Source organism: Gossypium hirsutum, chromosome D11 (genome assembly GCF_007990345.1).
Source record: "Gossypium hirsutum isolate 1008001.06 chromosome D11, Gossypium_hirsutum_v2.1, whole genome shotgun sequence".
Taxonomy (NCBI): Eukaryota; Viridiplantae; Streptophyta; class Magnoliopsida; order Malvales; family Malvaceae; genus Gossypium; species Gossypium hirsutum.
The window spans coordinates 58,598,640-58,621,209 of NC_053447.1; the positions used below are offsets into that span (position 1 = coordinate 58,598,640).

General features: G+C 36.5%; 1 protein-coding gene across 1 annotated transcript; it reads right to left on the bottom strand.

The window, feature by feature from the left end:
* Positions 1-309: 309 nt before the first annotated feature.
* Positions 310-1,210, bottom strand: LOC107926793 (receptor like protein 26). The gene is made up of 2 exons (XM_016857716.1): positions 990-1,210; positions 310-880 (listed from the first exon to the last, which is right to left on the bottom strand). Exons 1-2 carry the CDS (start codon positions 1,208-1,210, stop codon positions 310-312), a joined length of 792 nt encoding a protein of 263 aa, XP_016713205.1.
* Between the last annotated feature and the right edge of the window lie 21,360 nt (positions 1,211-22,570).

A 22,570-nucleotide genomic window follows, 5' to 3' on the forward strand; every position in this document is an offset into this window, starting at 1 on the left:
TAAAGATTTGAATAGTATGCTCGAAACTATATAAAAACTATCCCAACCCAACCCAAGTAGACATTCTAATAATATGTTATATCCTTCTTCCAACTCCACTTCTTTTTCATTATAACAAGAGTTGATGAAAAAAGCGAATGGGCGCATTCTAATAATACATGACATAGATGCATATAGAGGGAAAAAAATGATGAAAGATACAATCTTCATCCCTACCATCCCCAATGGTGCTTGCAAAGTCCATTTGATTTTTTATAGTACATGCATCCTTCGCCTTCTTGCAGGAAATTTGGAGGAAGTGTTGGCAAACTAATCTAGTTTCTTTTTTACCACAACATGCCCAATCACCACTCCAAATAGGAATTCACATCCATAACCCAACAACACTACTTTCCAATCCAATCCAAACTCTTCCGAAGAAGTCGAAGATGGAGGTGGCAGGCTTCCAGAATTGCTGCTACATTCTTTTAGCAAGGGTTTTCCGCACAACCCAAGATTTCCATCAAAGGAGCTACTTTGAAAAGTCTCAAATTGGCCGCCTCCTGGTATGAGCCCTGTGAGACGATTATGAGAGACGTTGAGGATTGAAAGGAAAGTGAGTTGAGTACTCAACTCCATTGGAATTCTTCCCACTACCTTATTTTGAGAAAGATCCGAAGATTCAAGATTTGTAAGCTTCGCTATGGCTACTGGGATTCCTCCAACGAGATTGTTATTCGAAAAGTTGAGCAAGTGAAGCTCTTTGAGCTTCCCAATCGATTCTGGAATTTCTCCATCAAATCTGTTGCCCGAGAAATCAATTGCTGCAAGAGTTCGAATGATCTTTGGGTAGTTCATCTCCATGCCTTCGTGTGTAATCGTCATGGAGTAATCATAATCCCTGGGAACATGCATAATATTTATCCTCATGTCTAAACTTTCAAGCCTGTATATAGGAGGCGAGTTTTTTCCATCTAGATTTTTCATGCTAATCCATCTTTCAAAGTAACCCCAAGACAAGGTTCCATTGAATCTGTTGTGAGAAAGATCGAATGATTCGCAACTTGGGAAAGACAATAAGATTCAAATTAGGATTCTCCATCCTACCATAAAATGCATTAGAAGATAAACTAAGAATATTCAATTCTGGAAGAGACCCTAACCAAGAAGGGAATGCATCTCTAATCTGATTGTTTCCAAGATCACGATATTCCAACATTTTATACTCCATCAGCGATTTTGGAATCTTCTCTTGCAATTTGTTTTTGCTTAAATCTATCACTTTTAATCTGTTTCCACTTTCCCAACCATTTGGAATGGGACCCGCTAACTGGTTGGACCGCACCTTTAGTACTAATAAAGACTTGTTGAAGTTGCTCAGACACTGGGATCCCACCACTCATGTTATTGTAGGAAAAGTCAAGAATGGAAAGAAAGTTGAGATTGCACAACAACTGTGGGATCTCTCCCTTGAGAAAATTGTTGGAGATGCAATAGAAAACTGTAGACAAGGGTGGAACTGGGAGAGAACCTCGGATAATGTTGGAATCAAGTTTCAGATATTGCAGTTTAGACCATGGAAGAACAAGTGGGAAGTCATCGAAATCGGTGAGGGAGTTGTATGAAAGGTCTAAAAACAGCAGGGTTTCAGTGCTCACTTTGGACATCCACTGCGGTATCTGGCCCTGAATGTTGTTTAAAGAAAGATCAAGAAGCTGTAATCGATGTTGGTTGCGCAAGAAATATGGGAACTCTTTTCGATGGTAGTATCGTAATGCTATATCAACAAGCTGAGCTTGATGATGGGTGGCATTGCTATTATTTGGAGAAACTAAATAGAAATTATTCAAGGACAAACAAATATTGCATATCTATTGTCGCCACAGTAAAAATTTTAAGTTTCTCAAGTCTCCAGATTGAGCTTTGGACTAATCCATGTAGCATGTTCCCGAGTAGATTCAAAGAGTTGGGTCAAGTTGGTAAGCTTAGAAGGAATAAAACCTGTTAGATTCTTTTTTTAAAAAAATTGATTAGTCAAACTTGAAAAAGAAAAAGAAAACAAAGACAAAAATCAAAATTTTTCCTGGTAACTCACCCGTGAAATTATTTTCTTGAAGAGACAGAGTATCGAGTATGGTGAGATTACCCAACGTTGGCGGCACTGACCCTATGAAATAGCATTTTAAGTACTATCTTCAACTTCAACCATATACCCAAATGAAATTAATCAATAATATGGCACAAAAATAAAGTTAACCTTTACTGTTAATTAATTTTTTTTTTACTTTAGTCATAATTCTTTTATCATTTTAACCACGTTTAAAATGATAAAAGAATTAATAATATGGTACAACCTTCAACTTCAACCATATACTCAAATGAAATAAATCAATAATATGGCACAAACATAAAGTTAACATTTAAATTTTAAATAATTAAATTAATATTTTTATTATAAAGTTAATTAAAATGTTAAAATTTTAATGGTATTAATGTCACAATTTATGTATTCACCGACCTTAGGTGTGTTGGCCTAATGGTCAGGGTATTCACTGCCCCAAGTGTGGCTTGAGTTTAAGTTGCGCTAGTCGCGTTGTTGTTAGGGCTTTGCCCTCCTCTTGTAATTCACCAAAAAAAAATTTATATCATAATTCATCCCAACAACTAATTTTAAAATCGAAATTTGGCAATGGATTCTCTCTATGAAAGCAACAGTAAGGGGGAAAATCTCCTAGGAATCGAAGCACCAAGAAGGTACGGTTCAAAGACTTAGAGCCTACTTCGGATGTTGAGATGGCTGTTGAACCAACGCCGACGCCAACCTTGTCATGGAAAGATATGGTTTTGGGGAAAGGTTTTACTTAATCAAAAGGGTTGAGTGATGTTCACTCTATGATGGGGATTTCTCCCTTCTTAAAGGTGATGTTAAGAAGTCGGTCATCAATGGTATCTATGCTATTGAATTTTTGGATAGAGTTCAAAAACTCTTAGTCAAGGACATGTCTACCTCTGTGACCCTCAAGCTGTTGGGAAGGAATATTGGTGTTGTGGCTTTGCAGAATAAGGTTTATGTGTTGTGGAGACCATTTCAACCTTTTTAGCCTATGAATATAGAAAAAACTATTTTTTAGCAAAGTTCCATAATTTTGATGATTATGAAAAGGTTTTATCACAAGGACCTTGGGTTTTCTTTGGACAATATCTAACAGTGCAGCCATGGACAATTGATTTTAATCCTTTGAATCCACACCCTATTACTATTCTTGCTTGAATTAGATTTATAAAAATGAGGTTTTATGGGAAATTGAAGGAATGGTTGGGAAGGTGACTAAGTTGGATTTCAATATAGATAGTAGATCGAGAAGACGATACGCGCATATAACTATTTATATCAATCTAGAAAAGCCACTAATCTCACAAGTTCTAATTAATGGGAAACTCCAGCGCATTGAGTATGAATGCCTATCGGTGGTGTGTTTCTCGTGTGGACGATATGGTCATTCTAAAAAAATTTTATGTGTAGGCTTCTATAGCATCAAACTCATCGAAGGAAAAGGATCTGGTGGCCGAAAATTCTCACGTATTTGATGGATCGATGGTTGGAATAGACGAGTATGGCCCTTGGATGTTAGTGGAGAGAAATGCCAAACATACTCCACGTGACCAAAGCAACTTTGAAAAGTTTGGAAATGAAGAGAAATCTAAGGGCTCGAGATATAATCCCATAAATCCTATCATTTTTGATGAGATGGGGTGTAATTTGGGGAAGGATGATGATTTGATAATATTAAAAAGAAACGAAAAAGAAATAATGAAGGTTGATTCAAGGAAGATTCCATTGGGGGAAATCAGTTGTTGGGCCTTGTAACAGGAATTGTGATTAATGGTAATAATTCTAATCAACGTGAACGGCTCAAGTCCATTATCACTAATAATGGCCTGAATTGTTTGGATAGGCAAAGTGATGGGCAGAACGTTGGATCGAATGGCTCTTTGGGGACTGATAGGGTTTTTAATGATCCATTGGAATGTGGTAATACTTGTGGTTCCTTGGGTTCTAATGGGAAAATCTAAAAGTTTTTAGGTTTGGAGGAGTTGGGTTCTGCTGTTTTTTTCTAATACTCTTGTCGGGCAGTTGGTGATGTTGGAGATGAGGTGACCTCTATTCATTTCAACCCCGCATTTGAAGACTTGTTGATAATGTCTGTAGTCATGAATGAAGGGGTTCTTGACACAACAAAACACGCAATAGTAACTTTCTAAGAAAATTCAAATTTGAACTTGGTTAGAATAACTAATGATAATGTAGCAAACAATATTAGAAACTCAACTATTCTGATTAAATGTAGGGGTAATGGAGGAAGCGTTGTTGGCTCTAAGGGAGGTTAGAAAATCAACAAATCTCTAAAAGGGTCGAGTAATTGATTTAATGCGTTGAACAACTCATGGGTTTCTCTCATGGGGTCCATGTTGAAGGCGACATATCTCATCACTTCTGAATTGAAAAGGTATGCTATCCAAGAGATGGTGAAAAAAGGAAAAGAACGACCAGAATTTCATGTCCTTGGTCGACAGTAAGTATGGTCTTTTCTCTCTTTTTATATATGAATCTATCTATTATGTCTTGGAATGTGCAGGGGTGTGCAAAATCGAAATTCCTCTAAATCTTTCGAGAATATAGTAAGGAGTACAATCCGAACATTATCAGTTTGTTTGAGCCGAGAGTTAGTGGTTTTAAAGTAGATTTGTAATTACAAAATTGGGGTTGAAAAAGTCCTATCGAGTGGAAGCGTTTGGTTTTTTATAAAGTATTTGGTTAGGATGAAATAAGTTCATTAATGTTGAGGTGATTGAGAGTCATCCCTAATTTATTCGGATTTGCATTTGGTCCACTTTTCAATCACGGTTGATTTTTACTGTTTTTGTGTATGGTAGTTCTGATAGATAGAAGATGAGGCTTTTCTAGAAGGATTTAAGGTTCTTTATTCCCCCAAGGCATTTTCCTTGGATGGCAATTGGGGACTTCAACGCTATTGTCTCAACAGAGGGAAAAAATGTGGTCATGTGGCAGGTCAAAGATGTTCTTTCTTTGGTGAACTTGTGGATACAACCCAAGTTCATGATCTGGATATAGAGGTCCCCCTCTTACTTGGTATCGTGGCTCATTTTTTAAGAGGTTGGATAGGGCTTTGTGTAATGATGCTTGGCTGGATTTTTTTTCCTAATTGTTCAGTGAGGCATCTTCCAAGGATAAAATCAGATCAAAGACCTATTCTGCTTATATTATAGTCGAATTTCTCTTTACTTAAAGGCATGCCATTTTAGTTTTTAGTTAGGTCGTTAGAACATTCGAATTTCTTAGAGTTTGTCTCGGATAATTGGAGGTTTGATGGGGACATGTTGGGTACTCTAAATCGTTTTACTAAACGACTTAAAGATTGGAAAAAATGTGTCTATGGCCATATTAATACTCGTAAAAGACAATTGATGCACAAGTTGTCTAATGTTCAACGAGCAATGGATCTTTTCGGTTCTAATAGTTTGAAACAGAGGGAATTAGAGGCTCAAGAGGAGCTGAAAGACGTCTTTTAACATGTGGAATTTCTCTGGAAGTAGAATCGAGAAGTGATTGGTTGAGTTTGGGTGATTGCAGTACTAAGTACTTTCATAGGCGTATAATTTAAATGAGGAAGTGTAACAGTATAACAGTTATGCATAGCTCCGATGGTGAATGGGTTTTTAAACCTAAAGTTTTAAAATCAAAGGCTATTGCTTTCTTTCAAAATTTGTATGGTGAGGTTCTTGATCCTATGGAGAGTTTGCTTACAAGTGGTTTTTCGCAGTTTGAGACTAAGGATATTGAATTTCTTGGAAGACCTGCATCAAATGAAGAGATTAAGTGCGCTCTTTTTGACATGGCCCCTCTTAAGGCACCAAGCAGTGATAGTCTTCATGCCTTGTTCTTTCAGAGACACTGGGAAACCATTGGAAAGGAAATCTGTGAATGGATAAGGAAGTTTTTTATGATAGCGCTATAGATTCGGAGCTTAGCAACTCTCTCATTGTTTTAATTCTAACCAATCGATCTTTATTCTGTGTTATACAAGCTGGTTATGAATGTAACCCCCAAACTCGGCCTAGACGTTATGGCCGAATCTGGCGATGTCACATGGAATGAGATTTGAAGACAAGAATGTCGAGTTAAAACTGTTATAGTTAGTTAGCTTTTATTTAATTCAGAAAAATAAGTACTAGTTTATTTGTTTTAAAAATTGTCTCTTAGCTGAAGCTTTTATAACCAATTAATTTATGGAAAATCGTTTTTATTTACGAAAACCTTAGTTTTTAGAAAAATCATGTTTTGTTGAGTTATAGTTTTAAAAAAATCCATAAAAACAGTATAAAGTCCCAAATTTAAAGCCAACCAGTCTATAGTCTAAAAGTTACATCAAAAACCCCAAATAAGTAATAAATTTTAAGTATTAACGGAAAACAGTCTAAAATTTACGTGTGGCCACCATCGAGTCCTCTTACCACTTCTTTTGAAGTTTTCCCCCGCGTCCATCTTACCACTTCTCATTATGTTTTCAATCATTTCACCAGACATTACTATATTTGAGAAGCTCTTAGTAGCACTTTCCAACATATGGTTGATGAACAGAACTTTTAAAGTGTTGATGAAAAGTATTGTGGTTTCTTTCTCTAGAAGAAGTGGCTAGACTGGCGTTGCCATCTCTCTCCACATTTGGACATATTGTTTGAATCTCTCATTTTGTTTCTTCTCCATATTCTGCAACGTGATTCTTTCAAGTGTCATGTCCGTCACATGACTATATTGCTTCGTAAAAGCTTGCACCAAGTCTTTCCATGAATTAATTTTTGGTACGACTCAGCTGGTTGTACCATTTGATTGTAGACCCGATCAAACTGTCTTGAAAGCAGTAAATTAATAATTGATCATTATGGACGTATCCTGTTATCCTTCGACAGAACATAGTGATGTGAGCTTCAAGAAAACTAGTCCCATTATACTTTTCAAACTCTAGAGTTTTGAACTTCGAAGGGAGCACTAAATCTGGGACCAAACTTAGGTCATTGGCATCAATTCCGCAATGATAATCAATGTTTTCCATTGCTCTAAAATTTTACTCTAACCATTTGCATCGATCCTCAAGTTGTTTTGGCAGTTCCACTCTTATTTTTTCCATTTCTGCCATATCATTTAGATTAGGGACAACGAGATTAGTTAGATTATCCCCTAGATTAGAGCCTGAACCTGTTGGGTAGTTCGTTGGTATCGATGTACTGGCCTGATATTGTTGGGGTCTGGTAGTAACGGGTACCCCTTGTGGGTACGCCTCTGGTTGGGTTTGGGCATTTATCGAGGTAAAACTTGAGGGATAGGTAGGGTTTTCATTATCATCACCCGAGTTAACCGCGATACATTTCCCTTTTTCACGTTCTCCAACCAGCAACTAGGCCAATTGGCTTATCATACTCCTTTGGGATTCCAATATCTGATCCCTCATCTCTTGTTGTACTTTCGCTAACTGTTCTTGTAGTTGCGCTTACAACTGGTCTTGCATCTCTTTTTGAATCTGTTCTAGCCTTTCTAATCTTTAATCCATTACTTTGGTTTTAGCGTGAGTGCTGTAACGATGTTCGGTTGGTTGACTCTTGTTGGTTTCAGATTAATTGAAATAATTATGTTTAATTAGGGTCTTTTGTGAAATTTAATACATATGATGCAATGTAATGCAAATGCATGAAATAAATGCAAAAAGAGGTATTGACTCTGATTCAATTCTGTTAGAACAACTTTACTAGAAAATAAATTTCTTTACATAAAACATATTACATATACGTCTTTGCCCTAATGCTCAAAGCCTTAACCTTCCTAAGAAGCCAAGCTAACTCTTGACCGTGATCTGATTCTGATTCATACTTCAAGCTTAGCACGTCAGCCTGAACTGCTAAGATTTGCAAATGATCAGCCACCTCCTGTATTTGAGCCACAGCTTCACTCATGATATGGTCTCTATCCCTGACTTGACCTTAAAAACGGTGGAGTTGCTTTTCCTAATGCTCATTGTTTGCTTCAAAGAGTTCAACTCGGAGTTCACAATTTTGTAATGCGGTCTTGAGCTCTTCTATTTTCCTTTTCAGCTCTTCAATCTTGTTCAAGCTCGCTTTCAGCTTAAGTGTGGAGTTGCGATTATGATACTGATGAAGCTACTTTTCTAACTCTGGTACACTGACTTTTAATCTAGCCTTTTCATTTTGGCATTCCAATAGGTCTCTTTCTAGAGTATTTTCTCGAACCTAGGCATCTTTGCATTTCTTTTCCCATTGATCGGTTATATTCTTTTCTTCTTTGATCTCTTGTCGCCATTGTTCTGATGTCCTTCCCAGCCCGACAGTCCTCATTGATTAGCGCAGCTTCTTGAATCTATTTTTAAACTGTCCAGATCTTCCTCAGCCTTGTTCTTTCCTTTTCTCAATTTATCGGCCTCTGGCTTTTGAACGTCAACATCTAGTCCTAACTGCATCTTTTCTTCTTCCAATTGCTCTATCTTCTTTTCTAGCTCCAAATTCTTCTTTTTAAAATCTTACTTGATGATCTCTAACTCAGATGGAATCACTTGTAGGTGTTCTTCCAATTATCATGTGGTTTCTTGATTCGGCACAGAGATGTTGTCATTGACTCTTTGACCCCACCACCAACTATATTTGGGGGTCATCATCGAACTTGCAGCCAACATTTTCATTCGGCGGGTTTGATTCCAAGCGTTAGACATTTTTTGGACCTTTTTCTTGTAGTTATCGCCCTTATACGAAAACTCACACTGGGCCAGCCCTTGCGTTACTGGTATGAACTGCTTCGATCTATAATGCTTCAACACGAGTAGAGGAGCATATCCAACAACTCCTCAAATCCCAAGTAGAGGAACCTAGACGAAATCTTCAAACCGGTATAGAATCTCATCAAGGATCATTTAAGGGGCTCCCCATTCGACGTCCTCATCTTAGAGATTCTGAAGTATCGCCATCCATTTTTCTTTCGAAATATCGTCTCGCCTTGGTAAGCCACTAGTTCTTTTAATGAAGAGTAGTTCTCAGAGAATACTCAATAAGAAACTTTTTTTACCCTTCAAAAGTGGCTATGAAACCATGCCAACAAGAGTTACGCACATTCGATGAATCTTCCATCATCTGCTTTTCGGCATGCATTTAAGGATCTGAATGTTTCGACCAAAATTGTAGGGACCGGCATGACCCTTTTATCAAGTTTGTCCAACAAATCAGAAAGTGCCTCATCCATGTGCCCTAATGTTTTAGGGAAAACAACTAGCCCGTAAATGCTCAAAGCGAAAACATTGACCCTTTTTTTCATATCTGGGTGTACTAAGATCAAATCTCATAGACTATTCCAAGGGATACATTTACCATCTCCCTTTTGCTTGGTCCGGGCTGCAACCCATTGTTCACTCATCCCCGTGATGTTCATTAGTTTATTTAGGAAGGTCGAGACATTGTTGGCTCTAGAATAAACCTTGTCAAGTTAATTTTTTAGGGAACAAAGTAAGGTCGTTTATTCTTCCACAGTAGGTACCAAATCCACTTTTCCAAAAGTAAAGCAGCTGTAAGCGGGATTCCAAAATTGAGTTAGAGCTCGAAACAAGTGCTTGTCCACTTTGATGTCGAGTAGATAGGGCAAATTACCATAATTACAATAAAATAGCTGCTTGATTTCATCATCCCATTGGACTCATATCTCTTTCAATTCTTGGAGATTATTTTAGCTCATGCTGATACAAGTGAAGTCCCACAATTCTGATACGTAACCCTTCGTCAGACTATCACCTTTCTCTACTCGCATTTTCTCATACCATATTCAGACAACCGCATTATCTTTCACTTTATCAAAAAATGTATTCTCCATGATAAGCTCTCTATTTAGTAACTGAATGTGAATCAACACCTTTTTTATGATGAAAATGTCATGCAATCACAGTCAAAGTAAAACAAAACAAGTCAGTACATTATACAAAGCTAAAGTAAGTAAGGAATAATAAAGAAAGCACCTATTTGGGTGACCACTAGAGGTTTGGTGTGGTTCTACCTAGGGTAGGCTCTTAGAGCTTACTATATGCGGTTTGGTTCTAAAGTAAGGGTACCTGAACCGACAAATTCCTTGATCCTCACCCATTATAGGCTCATACGAACCGAGTTGAGTTCAGGAGAATACATTTCCCTATGGCTATACGGAGATGAAAATCTCAAGAAGACATAGGTACGGATGTATCCCGAAAGTGATCCGCTATCCTATATGGAGGTGAAAACCTCACGAAGGAATAGTTTCTTACTCCCACTTAAAGGGTAAAATCGATTGATTATGCGATGGAATATGCGGAGATTAAAAGACTCGAACCAATAAAGCAAACATATCAAAATGATGCAGACCATACAAATGAAATAAAATATAAGGATCGTAAATTGAACCCAAATTATCAATTTTCGATAAAAGGACAAGAACTAATCAACTCATGGCTTGACTCTCTTATTTTGGTCTCCAGTGAAGTTGCCAAGCTATCGAAACCATTTTTTTGTAAATGGGGTCGACTTTTTATTTAAAAACAAAAAAGGGAGTCACTATCGATCATTTTTATAAGGTGTGATCAGGTCACCTTGTAATGGTTTAATTTTTTAAAACAAAAATTTTGGTCTACAAAATTTAGAAAAATGGGTTCGGGAGTCGGTTACGTACGAGGAAGGATTAGCACTCTCGTAACACCTAAAATTGATACCTAATTGATTAATTAATGTCTTAATATCGAAAATTGAAAACTCGAAAGAACTTAAAATACAATCCCTCTTTATTAATGTTATTTTTAGTTAAAATCACTTGGATAAATCAAAACGTGCGTTTAAGACTTTCTCGTCCCGAAGTAGCAAAATATCACGTCCCATAAGTTAGGACACAACACCTTGAACCTTTGAGAATGAGTTTGCCTTTATTTTTTTCTATTTTAAATCTTATTATTAAAAGGATATTCAGTTATTTGAGTTCAACGAGCGAATCGAAACCCCGTGAGTTAGGGTACAATTTTTCGAAGCTCTAAACACAGAATATTGCCTTTATCTCCAAAAGTTTTTGAATAAATACACATGTAATGTTTAAAACTATGCATATTTATTTTATTTAGATTATAGTGTAAAGAATGAATATTTAAACACGGCTCGCGACATGATTGGAAAAATAATAGAATGATAACGCAAATAATCGAAATGACGATATATCTACAATAATGATATAACAAATAAGCAATGGCAATAATCAATTAAATCTAATGTTAATTAAACAATAATAATAATAATAAAAGAAAGTGGAATATGCATGATTAAAAAGATAAATATGTATGACATGAAAGTACTAAAAATAATAAAAGAAATAATAAAATAACAAGAACAAAAGAATAAAAATAAAACAATAATGACAATAATAATAAATAAATATGTACAAATGAAAGAATGTATACAATCTAATTTTTAAGTATAATGTATACAATCTAATTTTTAAGTATATATAAAAATAAAGAAGTAATAAATAAATGAATAAATAATAAAAAAAGTTTGTAAAAATGTTGAAGTTAAATGAACAAGGATTACATTGAAATTTAAATGAAATTTGGTATAAAAATTGTAAATAATAAAAACTAAACTAATAAAACAGAATAAAAGACCAAAATGACATGCGCGAAAAGAAACATGGATTAAATGGGAAATTATCCCAAAGCTCCAAGACACGCGTCATTCCTCGGAGGGTCAGCATACGAAGGACTAAATCGAAAACAAATTAAAATTAAGTGATAAAATAAAAAAAGAATAGGACGGTATTAAAAACCACCTAAAAAGCGAAAGGACTAGGGTAGCAATTATACCCTAATCACAAAAACATGCGGATCTTGAGGTACTCGGGTTGGGTTTCAAAGGCCTGCCCCAAACAACGTTGCTTAGGGGGTTTATAAATATAAAAAAAACATTTAGACCTTGTTTAAAAAAAAACAAAAAAAGCCTTCTTTTTCTCTGTTCTCTCTCTGAGGTAGACCCAGAATCTGGCTGTTGGAGTTGCCGGGCTTCGCCGTGACGACCGACTTAGGACCAAAATGCCCAAAACACCCTCCAAAACTCAGAATAAAAATAAAGAAAACCCTTTGGTTCCGTCTTCAGCGATCGCAACAAAGGTAAAAAAAAAAAACTTGTGCTTTTGAGTATATATGTGTATATATGTTATATTTAAAATAAATCTACAAAAAATGACGAAATTATACCTCTGTTTAAAAACTATGGTATTTTTTTATTTCTTTCTCTTTCGATTTGCTCTTCTTCTTCTTTTGTGTCTATTTCTCTGTAAAATTACAATCCATTTTCGTGGCCTTTATAGCCATTGATACACTATTTCGCTTTTGGTTTATTACTGTTTCTTTGCTATCGTTTTTGTCCTCTTTTTCTTGCCTTGCTTGTAGGTGTTAGCGAAGTCAACGGAGGCGTAGACTTTGGCTTTTTTGCCATTTTGGTGCAATGGCGGCAGAGGGGGGTCTCAAGACGAGGCGCAAGCAGTGTGCCCGAAGGAAGGGTGCGGCACACATGGGGGCATTAGGGTTTAGGTTTTTTCTGAATTAGTTTAGGTTATTGGGCTATGGTTGATTTGGTTTTGGGCCATATTGGGCCATTGGAAATTTGGTTTAGTAGTTTAATTTTTTGTAATTGGACTGTGGACATTGGGCTTTGGTTGTTATTTTGGTTTGGTTTGCTTGTCTAGATTGGGCCCGGGCAAATTTGGTCGTGTACAAATACATCTGGATATTCACACACAACTAGCACAGATTCAATCTTCTTTTAAGTCACTTTTGTATCAACAACATATGCAAAGTAAGTTTCATACCCTTTTCTCAGATAACTCTGAGCTTTCATTGACGAAATCACAGCGGGCAACCCATTCAGATCATTTGACTCAATCCGGATAATCTCATTATTCTGACATCTCAAATCGATCGTCTTTCGTTTGCATTTCACAACCGCATCATATAATGTTAGCCAATCTATACCCAGAATTATATCAAATTCATCAAATGGTAACAACATCAGATCAGCCGGAAAACAAAAATCTCGTTTCATCAACGGACGGTTCTTGCACACTTTATCTACCAAAACACACTTGCCTAAGGGGTTCGATACTCTAATCACAAATTCAGTAGACTCTACAGTCAAAGTCTTACTAGATACTAAATTCATACATATATAAAAATGAGTTGATCTCGGATCTATCAATGCAATTACAGTAGTATCATGGAGAGTGAAAGTACCGGTAATAATATCTGGAGACGAAGCTTTTTCGCGAGTGCAAATAGCATAAGCTCTAGTAGGTGCACGAGCTTCAGATCTAACAGTAGTGTCTTTAGTTCCCTTCTGGCTACTACTCACATTACCCGTTTTTCTGGGTGGTCTACCACTAGCCGCCATGTTACTCGGTCTCGTATTCTGCACAGTGTCTTTTTCAACCAACTCGGGACAATCACCGGGGTGACATTTACCACAATGTCTGCACTCGGGTCGATTAGGTCTGATGTTACCTGTCGAAACCATTTTTAATAAAAGGATTGATGTGGATTTTGAAAAACGAAAAAACAGGAGCCGCCACCGATATTTTTTGGGTGTGATCGAATCACCTTGCGATTCAATCATTTTAATAAAATGTTTTAATTTTACTAAAACAATAATTTTGGTCTACGGAATTCAAGAAAAACGGGTTCGGGAGTCGGTTACATGCGAGGAAGGATTAGCACCCTCGTCATGCCCAAAATTGGTACCTAATCAGTTAATTAATATCTTAATGTTGAAAAATTAAAAATTTAAAAAGAAATTTAAAAATATGATCTTTTTTTAAAATCACTTAAAAAAAAGGAAGGGTGTATTTCACATTAATCGAGCAAAAGAATTATATCCCGTGAGTTAGGACACAATACCTTTAATCCCAACACGAGAATAAACACCAAAAATTTATTTATTTTTACATATTTTTATTATCTCGATTTTAGAAAAGGCCATATTCCGTAAGTTAGAATACAGTCCTTTATTAATCCCGAGATTATTTTTAAAATGTATTTTTTTAAAAGTGGTTCGTATAATTGGATTTTTCAGAAAATCGAAACCCCGTAAGTTAGGGAACGACTTCTCGAATTCCAAATATACGAAATATTGTCTTTGCTTTTAAAAAATCTTCTTTTTCTAATTTGGACGAAAATTAATGCAATGTTTAAAGTGATATACGAATAAAATATCAAATTATCGAATGATTACAATGAGTGTATTAATAAGCAAATCGTTGTACATACAATAACGATAATAATATAATATACATCATTTCAATGCTAATTTTAACAATCAAAAAGTAAATAATAAAGAATGAATAACAACCACAATAACCATAACAATAAGTCTAAAACTTGAAAGTATTTTAAAAAACAAATAAACTAACAATGGAATAAAATAACACTAATAATGGCAAAATAAAATTAAAAAAACAAGCCAATATAAAAAATAATGATAAAATAAAAACTAATATAAGATGGATTTAAAATTGAGAGTAAGTAAATAAGTAAATAAAATATTAAATGAAATATTAAATAAAACAGTAAAAAAAATGATGAAAATGATGATGATAATAATGATAATAATAATATTGTAAACACAAGATAATAAATAAGTAAATAAAGCATACATATGACTATATTTAAGGATTATAAAAGAAAAAATATTAAGATTTAAATATACATAAAAAAAATAATAGATATAAAAAATAATATTAACTAAAAAATAAAAAAAGACAAATTAATAGGTAAATAATAAAGTAAAATTAATCAAAGGACTACATTGAAATCAGAATAAAATTTGAAGTAAAATTCGTAGTAAATTTAAAGATAAAATCGAAATAGGATCTAACTGTAACACGTGCGAAGAAACGAGGGCCAAATGAGAAATAAGTCCAATTTCTGGACACGCGTCACTTCCCTAGAGGATTAGCACATCAGGGACTAAATTGCCAATTGAAAAAAACTTGATGTCCAATTTGAAAATAAAGGAAAGAGTGCGAAAAGGACTAAATTGAAATAGATCGAAAATGGGGAAAGACTTAAAACGCAAATAACCCATTAATATAAAACACGTTGATCCTTCCCTGGGCCGAGTCACCGCGCGGGTCAGAGGGGTATAAAGGTTAAAACAGCGTCATTTTAGGGCTATAGAGACAGCCCTAAACAGCGCTGTTTCACTTGCTTATAAAACCCAAAAAAAATTTAAAAATTTCATTCTTCATCTTCTTAAAAAAAACAAAGAAACACACAAAAAAAACCCCTCCTCTAAAATATTTTCCAAAATCCGGCCTAACTCTGGCGCCTGATCACCGCACCAGACCGCCGGCGACGGCGCCGCCGCTCACGGTGGCTGAAAAATTGAAAATGTCCATTTTTTTTGCGCCTTTCGACTTCCCAACTCAAAAATCCCCAATTTTTATCGGAATCGGCACCTCTTTCACAAAAAAGGTACGATTTTTATCTTTTCCTTCTCATTTTTTGTTTTAAAAATAAATGTAAATAAATAAATAATAAAAAATAATAACGGCACAACTACCTTTGAAAATGGTCTGTACTTGAATTGATTTTTCTCTATTTTCTTTTGATTCATTCGTAAGTCAAAAAAAATAAATCGAGGATCTTTTTATAGCCCGAAAATACCACTTATCAAGAGTCAAGCTCGCGGCTGCTTGGGGTTTTTTTTTGTTTTCTTTTACTGAAAGTGTTTTGGGTTGTTTTGTTGGGATAGGGTTTAGGTTTAGTTTGGGCTGTTTATTGGTTTTGGGCCATACAGGCCTGCTAGCTTTGTAAATGGACTGGGGCTTTGGTAAATTGGGCCATTTACAGTTGCCCCTCTTTACTCATTGTCGTGTAATGAGAATGAAGCAAAGACTTTAAAAAGGCCAAATTTGCCCGATCTTGTCGAGTCTTGACTTCTTTAACAGATATAGGAGTTGCCACTTCGATCCACTCCACTGCAACATCAAGGAGATAAGATTTGTTGCTTTAATCTGCTCCATTGCGACCTCGAGAAGATACGATTGGTTTATTCAGTCTGCTCCGCTGCAACTTTAGAGAGATAAGACCTGATGTAATTTGCTCTACTGCAACTTTAAAGAGATAAGATCCATCATTTTAACCGGCTCCACTGCAACTTCAGGGAGATAGGATTGGTTTCTTCAATCTGCTCCTCTACAACCTCGTGGAGATACGATTGGTTTATTTAGTCTGCTTCGCTACAACTTCATGGAGATAAGACCTGATGCGATCTGCTCTACTGCAACTTCAGAGAGATAAGATCCATCATTTTAACCCGCTCCACTGCAACTTCAGAGAGATAGGATTGGTTTCTTCAATCTGCTCCTCTACAACCTCGGGGAGGTAAAATCTACTGTCTGTAGCTTTAGTCTGTTACAACGCCAGGGAAATAAGATTCGATGCCTTCAGCTTTAATCTACTGTAATGCCAGGGAAAAAGATTTGCTGCCTTCAGCTTTAATCTACTACAACACCAGGGAAAATGATTTGTTGCCTTCAGCTTTAATCTACTGCAACGCCAGGGAAAAAAGATTCGCTGCCTTCAGCTTTAATCTGCTCTACTGCCACGCTAGGAAAAAAGATTTGCTGCCTTTAGCTTTAATCTACTGCAACGCCAGAGAAATAAGATTCGCTGCCTTCAGCTTTAAGCTGCTCAACTGCCACGCCAGGGGTATAGGGTTTGCAGTTTCACCGATTTGTTTTCTGAGGAACATGACCTGAAGAATCCCTTTCACGGGCCTATTTATGCCTAGTGATTAGGATCTTATGATCAGAATGAATCAAAATGTCCTAACTAAATGTGCATGCATGAATGCAAAATGTCATGAAAATGATCCCTTAATGCTTTAGTCGTTATAGCTCGTTATTCATTAAGGCTTTATTACCAACACGTCAGAACGCCATCTTGTTCGGCTGGTAACACTCATATCTTACTTAACCGGATTGTCCCCAATGTAATCTTCAAGGTTCAATCCACTGTAATTTTGGGACATAAAACTTGAACCATCATCCTCCCACTGTAATTTAGGAGTCTATGATGTTAATCCTCTCTTCCATCATTTTGGTCATTTACACCACTCCTAGGGTGTCGTACCAATGTAAAATTTTCTCTTCCAAAGAATAACTTCTTCTTATTGCTTGGCAATCATTGTTTGTCTATTCATTTAAGCTTTATCTGACAGGACATTTTGTCGTTTTGCTCAATCAATATTTTGACAACAAAATTCGAAGGGACAGTCTTAATTTATACTTTTCCTTCTCAAATATTTCCAACCTGGTGCTTTCTAAACAATAGTCCTATTTCAAGTTCTTGTATTATTTAGAAACTTTTAGAATAATATGCAAAACTTCCTTTATGAAAGTGTTGTTAGTCCATTAATCATTATTCCAATACAACATGCTTGCAAAATATCATAACACTGGATAAGAATAAAATTGATTTGGAGCATAGCTCGGAATGAATAAATTATCAAGGATGATACAAAAAAAATACAAAGGGAATTGATTGGGAACATGAATCTTGAAAAGAATAAAGTATTCCAAGAATGACAAATCCAATACAAGTAATATGAAGACTAGGTGCCCCAGATATCGCAGCTTGAACTTCTCTGTAAAAACTTCTAAGAACCGTTTTGAGTTTGTCATGTGTTTAGGAGATCTACAATACTTTTTTGATGCCCCAGACGTCGCATACCCCTTTCCTATTAATTCAGGTATAGCAAGATCATTGCATGCCCCATTTCGATCAATATTTGAGCCGCCCCTTTCGGGTTTTCAACTCAAATCCCCTTTGGTCTCAAGGCACCCTTTGTGGGCTTTCACATTGGCCTCTCTGTTTTTTTAGGACTCAAAGCGCCCTTCGCGGGTTTTCACCTTAGTTTCTTTTTAGGACTTAAAGTGCCCTTTGTAGGTTTTCACCTTGATCCCTTCTCCTTCTTCAGGTGAAGTACTTCTTGACTGAATCTGAGTTTATAAGATTAGGCAAGTTTTTACCATTCATTTCGCTCAAAATCAATGCTCCTCCAGAAAAGGTTTTTTTTTATAACATAAGGTCATTCCCAATTTGGCATGCATTTCCCTCTAAAATCCTTTTGTAGAGGAAGGATATTTTTCAACACCAGGTTTCCTTTGTGGAATTCTCTGGGGTGAATCTTTTTGTTGTAGGCTCGCATCATTCGTTTCTGATACATCTGACTGTGGTGAATAGCTTTTAGCCTTTTTCCTTCTATTAGGTTCAACTTATCATATCCAGATTGGATCCATTCTGCTTAATCCAACTTTAGCTCAGCCAATACCCGGAGAGACGGAAATTCAACTTCAATGGGTAAAACTACCTCCATACCATAAACCAAGGAGAAAGGCGTTGCCCCGGTGAAAGTCCTGATTGATGTTCGATAAGCAAGAAGGGCAAATGGTAATTTTTCATGTCAGTCTTTGTAAAACTCAGTCATTTTCCCCACAATTTTCTTGATATTTTTGTTGGCCGCCTCCACTACACCGTTCATTTTTGGGTGATACGGTGATGAATTATGGTGTCTGATCTTGAATTGACTGCAAACCTCCGTTATTGAGCTATTGTTCAAATTTAATGCATTATCCGATATGATTCTTTCAGGCATTCCATATCGACATATGATCTCCTTTTTTAAGAACTTGTTGACTGCTGACTTTGTGACATTAGCATAAGAAGTAGCTTCTACCCATTTAGTGAAGTAATCAATAACCACAAATATGAAACAATATCCATTAGAAGCCTTCGACGATATCAACCCGATGACATCCATACCCTACATGGAGAAAGACCATAGAGAAGTCATAACGTGAAGAGGTAAAGGAGGTGCGTGCATTGTCTCCATAAATTTGGCATTTATGGCACTTCTTGGCATAATTGATGCAATCTCCTTCTATGGTGGACCAGTAGTACCCGAATCTCATAATATGTCTAGCCATTGTGAAACTACTGGCATGCGTTCTGCAAATACCCTCATGGACTTCCTCCAAGATAACCTCCACAGCGTCCACACATCTTAATAGTACCTGATCCTTTCCCCTTTTATATTAGATCTCCCCATCTAAGACGTAATCAATGGCTAGTCTTCTCAAAATCCTCTTATCATTCTCAGCTGTCTGGTCAAGATACTCATGATTCTTCACTTATCGTAATATATCTTGATACCAAGGGCTGTTATCATTTTCTCCCTCTTCGATATTGTAACAATGAGCTGGGGTTTCATAGATGCTTATCTGGATAGGCTTCATGTTCTCTTATTTGTTCACTTTGATCATGGAGGCTAGAGTAGCCAATGCGTCAGCCATTTGGTTTTCATCTCATGGAAGATAGCAGAAAGTAATGACATCAAACTCTTCAATCAATTCGAGAACCAGCTTTTGATAACGGATTAATTTGGGATCTCTCGTTTCCCATTCACCTTTGAGTTGGTATATCACCAATGCTGAATCCCCATATACCTCCAGTACCTTGATTTCACATTCTATAGCTGCATGAATGCCCATGATGCATGCTTCATATTCTGCCATGTTGTTTGTGCAATAAAAATCTAATTTGCAAGTAAAAGGATAATGATATCTGTTTGGGGATACTTAGATTGCCCCAATTCCATTGCCCCCAGCGTTCGAGGCTCAATCAATGTTTAGCTTCCAAATGTGACCCACTTGGGAATTTTCTTAAGTAGTTGCCACATACATCAAGTCCTCGTTGAAGAAATAAAAATTTAAGGACTTGTAATCCTCCAAGGCTCTACTAGTTAGAAAGTCAGCTATTGCACTCCCTTTTACGGCTTTCTGGCTCACATAGACTATGTCAAATTCAGAAAGAAAAATCTGCCATCTGGCCATCCTCCCATTCAAAGCAGTCGCCTCCATCGTATATTTTAAAGGATCCAATTTTGAAATTAGCCAAGTCGTACGGTACAACATGTACTGCCTCAGTCTTCGAGTTGTCTAGTTTAAGGTACAACAGAATTTCTCAACAGGTAAGTATCTCATTTCACAATCAGTGAATTTCTTATTGAGATAGTATATCGCCCTTTCTTTCTTTCCTTTCTCATCATGTTGGCATAGCACACATCCCATGGAATTGTCAAGCACCAGTATCATTGGCCTATCCGGACTAGGTGGTAACAGAACTAGAGTATTGGACAAGTACTGTTTTACCCTGTCAAAAGCTTTCTGGCATTCCTCATCCCACTCACCTGGGTTATGTTTTTTCAAAAGACAGAATATGGGGTTACATTTCTTCGTTAGTTGTGAAATGAACCGGGCCATGTAATTCAATCTTCTTAAGAAACCTCAAACTTCCTTCTGAGTATGTGGCGAAGGTAAATCTCATATCGCCTTGACTTTGTCTGGATCGATCTCGATTCCCTTTTCACTGACTATAAAACCCAACAGTTTTTCTGACCTAACTTCGAAAGTGCATTTCATTGGATTAAGCTTGAGCTGGAACTTTCTCAGTCTTAAGAACAACTTTCTCAGGACCCGCACATATTCTTCTTCTGTTCTAAATTTTGCAATCATATCATCAACGTAAACCTCGATTTCCTTATACATCATGTCATGGAACAAGGCTACCATGGCTCTTTGATACGTTGCTCCTTCATTCTTCAAATCAAACGGCATCACTTTATAGCAAAACGTTCCCCACAATGTGATGAATGTAGTCTTTCACATATCTTCGGGATGCATTTTTATCTGATTGTATCTAGAGAAGCCGTCCATAAAGGAAAAAAAGCGTAGCCTGTTGTATTATCCACTAAAGTGTTAATATGAGGCAATCGAAAATTGTCTTTTGGGCTGGCCTCGTTCAAGTCCATGTAATCCACACACATTCGTACTTTTCCATCTTTCTTGGGGACTGGGACGATATTGGCTACCCATTCTGAATATTTGACTGTCCGTAAGAACCCAGCATCAAACTATTTTTTGATTTCCTCCTTTATTTTTAGCACAATATCAGGCCTCATCCTCCGGAGTTTCTGCTAAACTGGCTTGCAATCCTCTCTTATAGGAAGGCGATGCACTACAATGTCAGTACTTAACCCGGGCATATCTTGGTATGACCATACGAGGACATCTTTGAATTTCTAGAGTAACTCAATGAGGTCTCGCCTCATCTTTATGGTAATGTCAGTTCTAATCTTCACCTCTTTTCCCTCTTCCAAGCTCACAATTTCTATTGATTCCTTTTGAGGTAGGATTTGTTTCTTTTCCTATTCTACCATCCTCAACAAGTACGAAGATAAACCACAAATCCTCAACAAGTTCGAAGATAAACCACAGTCTATGTCATCTTCAAAGTCATGCAATCCCTCTAAAGACATGTCTTGTTCAAAAAAAAATTCTGAGTTTGTAGCAGCGTCACTCATGTCATTAATATCCAAGGACCTATTGTAGGTACAAAAGAAAATACAAAGAATGTACGAATTTATGAATAATTATTTGTACATTATAATTATGAATGAATAAAAGAATGATTTGGAAGAAAATTCAAAAGAATGAAAGAATTAAAAAATAATTACCCGTGTAGAATGAAAGAATATTTGCTTAAAATGATTGCAAAGGTGTACTTTATTAAAATAATGATGTTTGGACATGAGCCTATTTCACAAAGGGGTTCTTATCACTTCTAAGCTAAAAGCAATAAGAATGTTCTGAACATTACTCTGAGTAAGCTCTAAATACTACAGAGATTTCTTCAGCAGTCCAATTGCTTAGCACACTCCCAGGTTCATAAGAGCGGATATCTAACAAGGTCTCTCCTTCAATTGTTTCTTCATGAATGGCATTGATATGAACGTTTCCCAACATTTCTTCAATACTTTCTCTTGTTGGCGTCTTTCGCTTGGGATGAATAATCCCTACTGACACAAAAATTTTGGATATGCGGGGGAATATCATTGGTTCCCACTTGATTTCCTCTCCGCTCATGCGTGCCCTTCTTCTTTCTTGCCTGTTCTCTAACTCCCTCCTTCTTTGTCTTGTATTTGGCTTGTACACTAAGCCAAAACAGTCATGCTTGTCCTTCAGCATTGGAGTCTCAACTCTTCCCTGAAGATGTCTCCCTAGTCCTTTTCCCGGTAAGGCTCCTCTTTCTACCATCAACTGTAGACCAATTCTTGTAGTCATGGACATTTTTGGCACCAGAATCCTACTTCCCTCAGTAATAAATGTTGTATTCACAAACTCCAAAGATCGGAAAGAACATTCAACTGCCTTATCATTTGTCTCTAAGTACGGGCATTACTGGTTACGGCCGTAATAATATCCTCTTCAACATTTATCGTCACTAGCCGACCTTCTGATATCAGTTTTAGCTTTCGATGTAATGATAAAGGTATGGCCCCTGCCGAATGTATCAATGGTCTTCCTAACAAACAGTTGTAAGAAGGCTTGATGTCCATC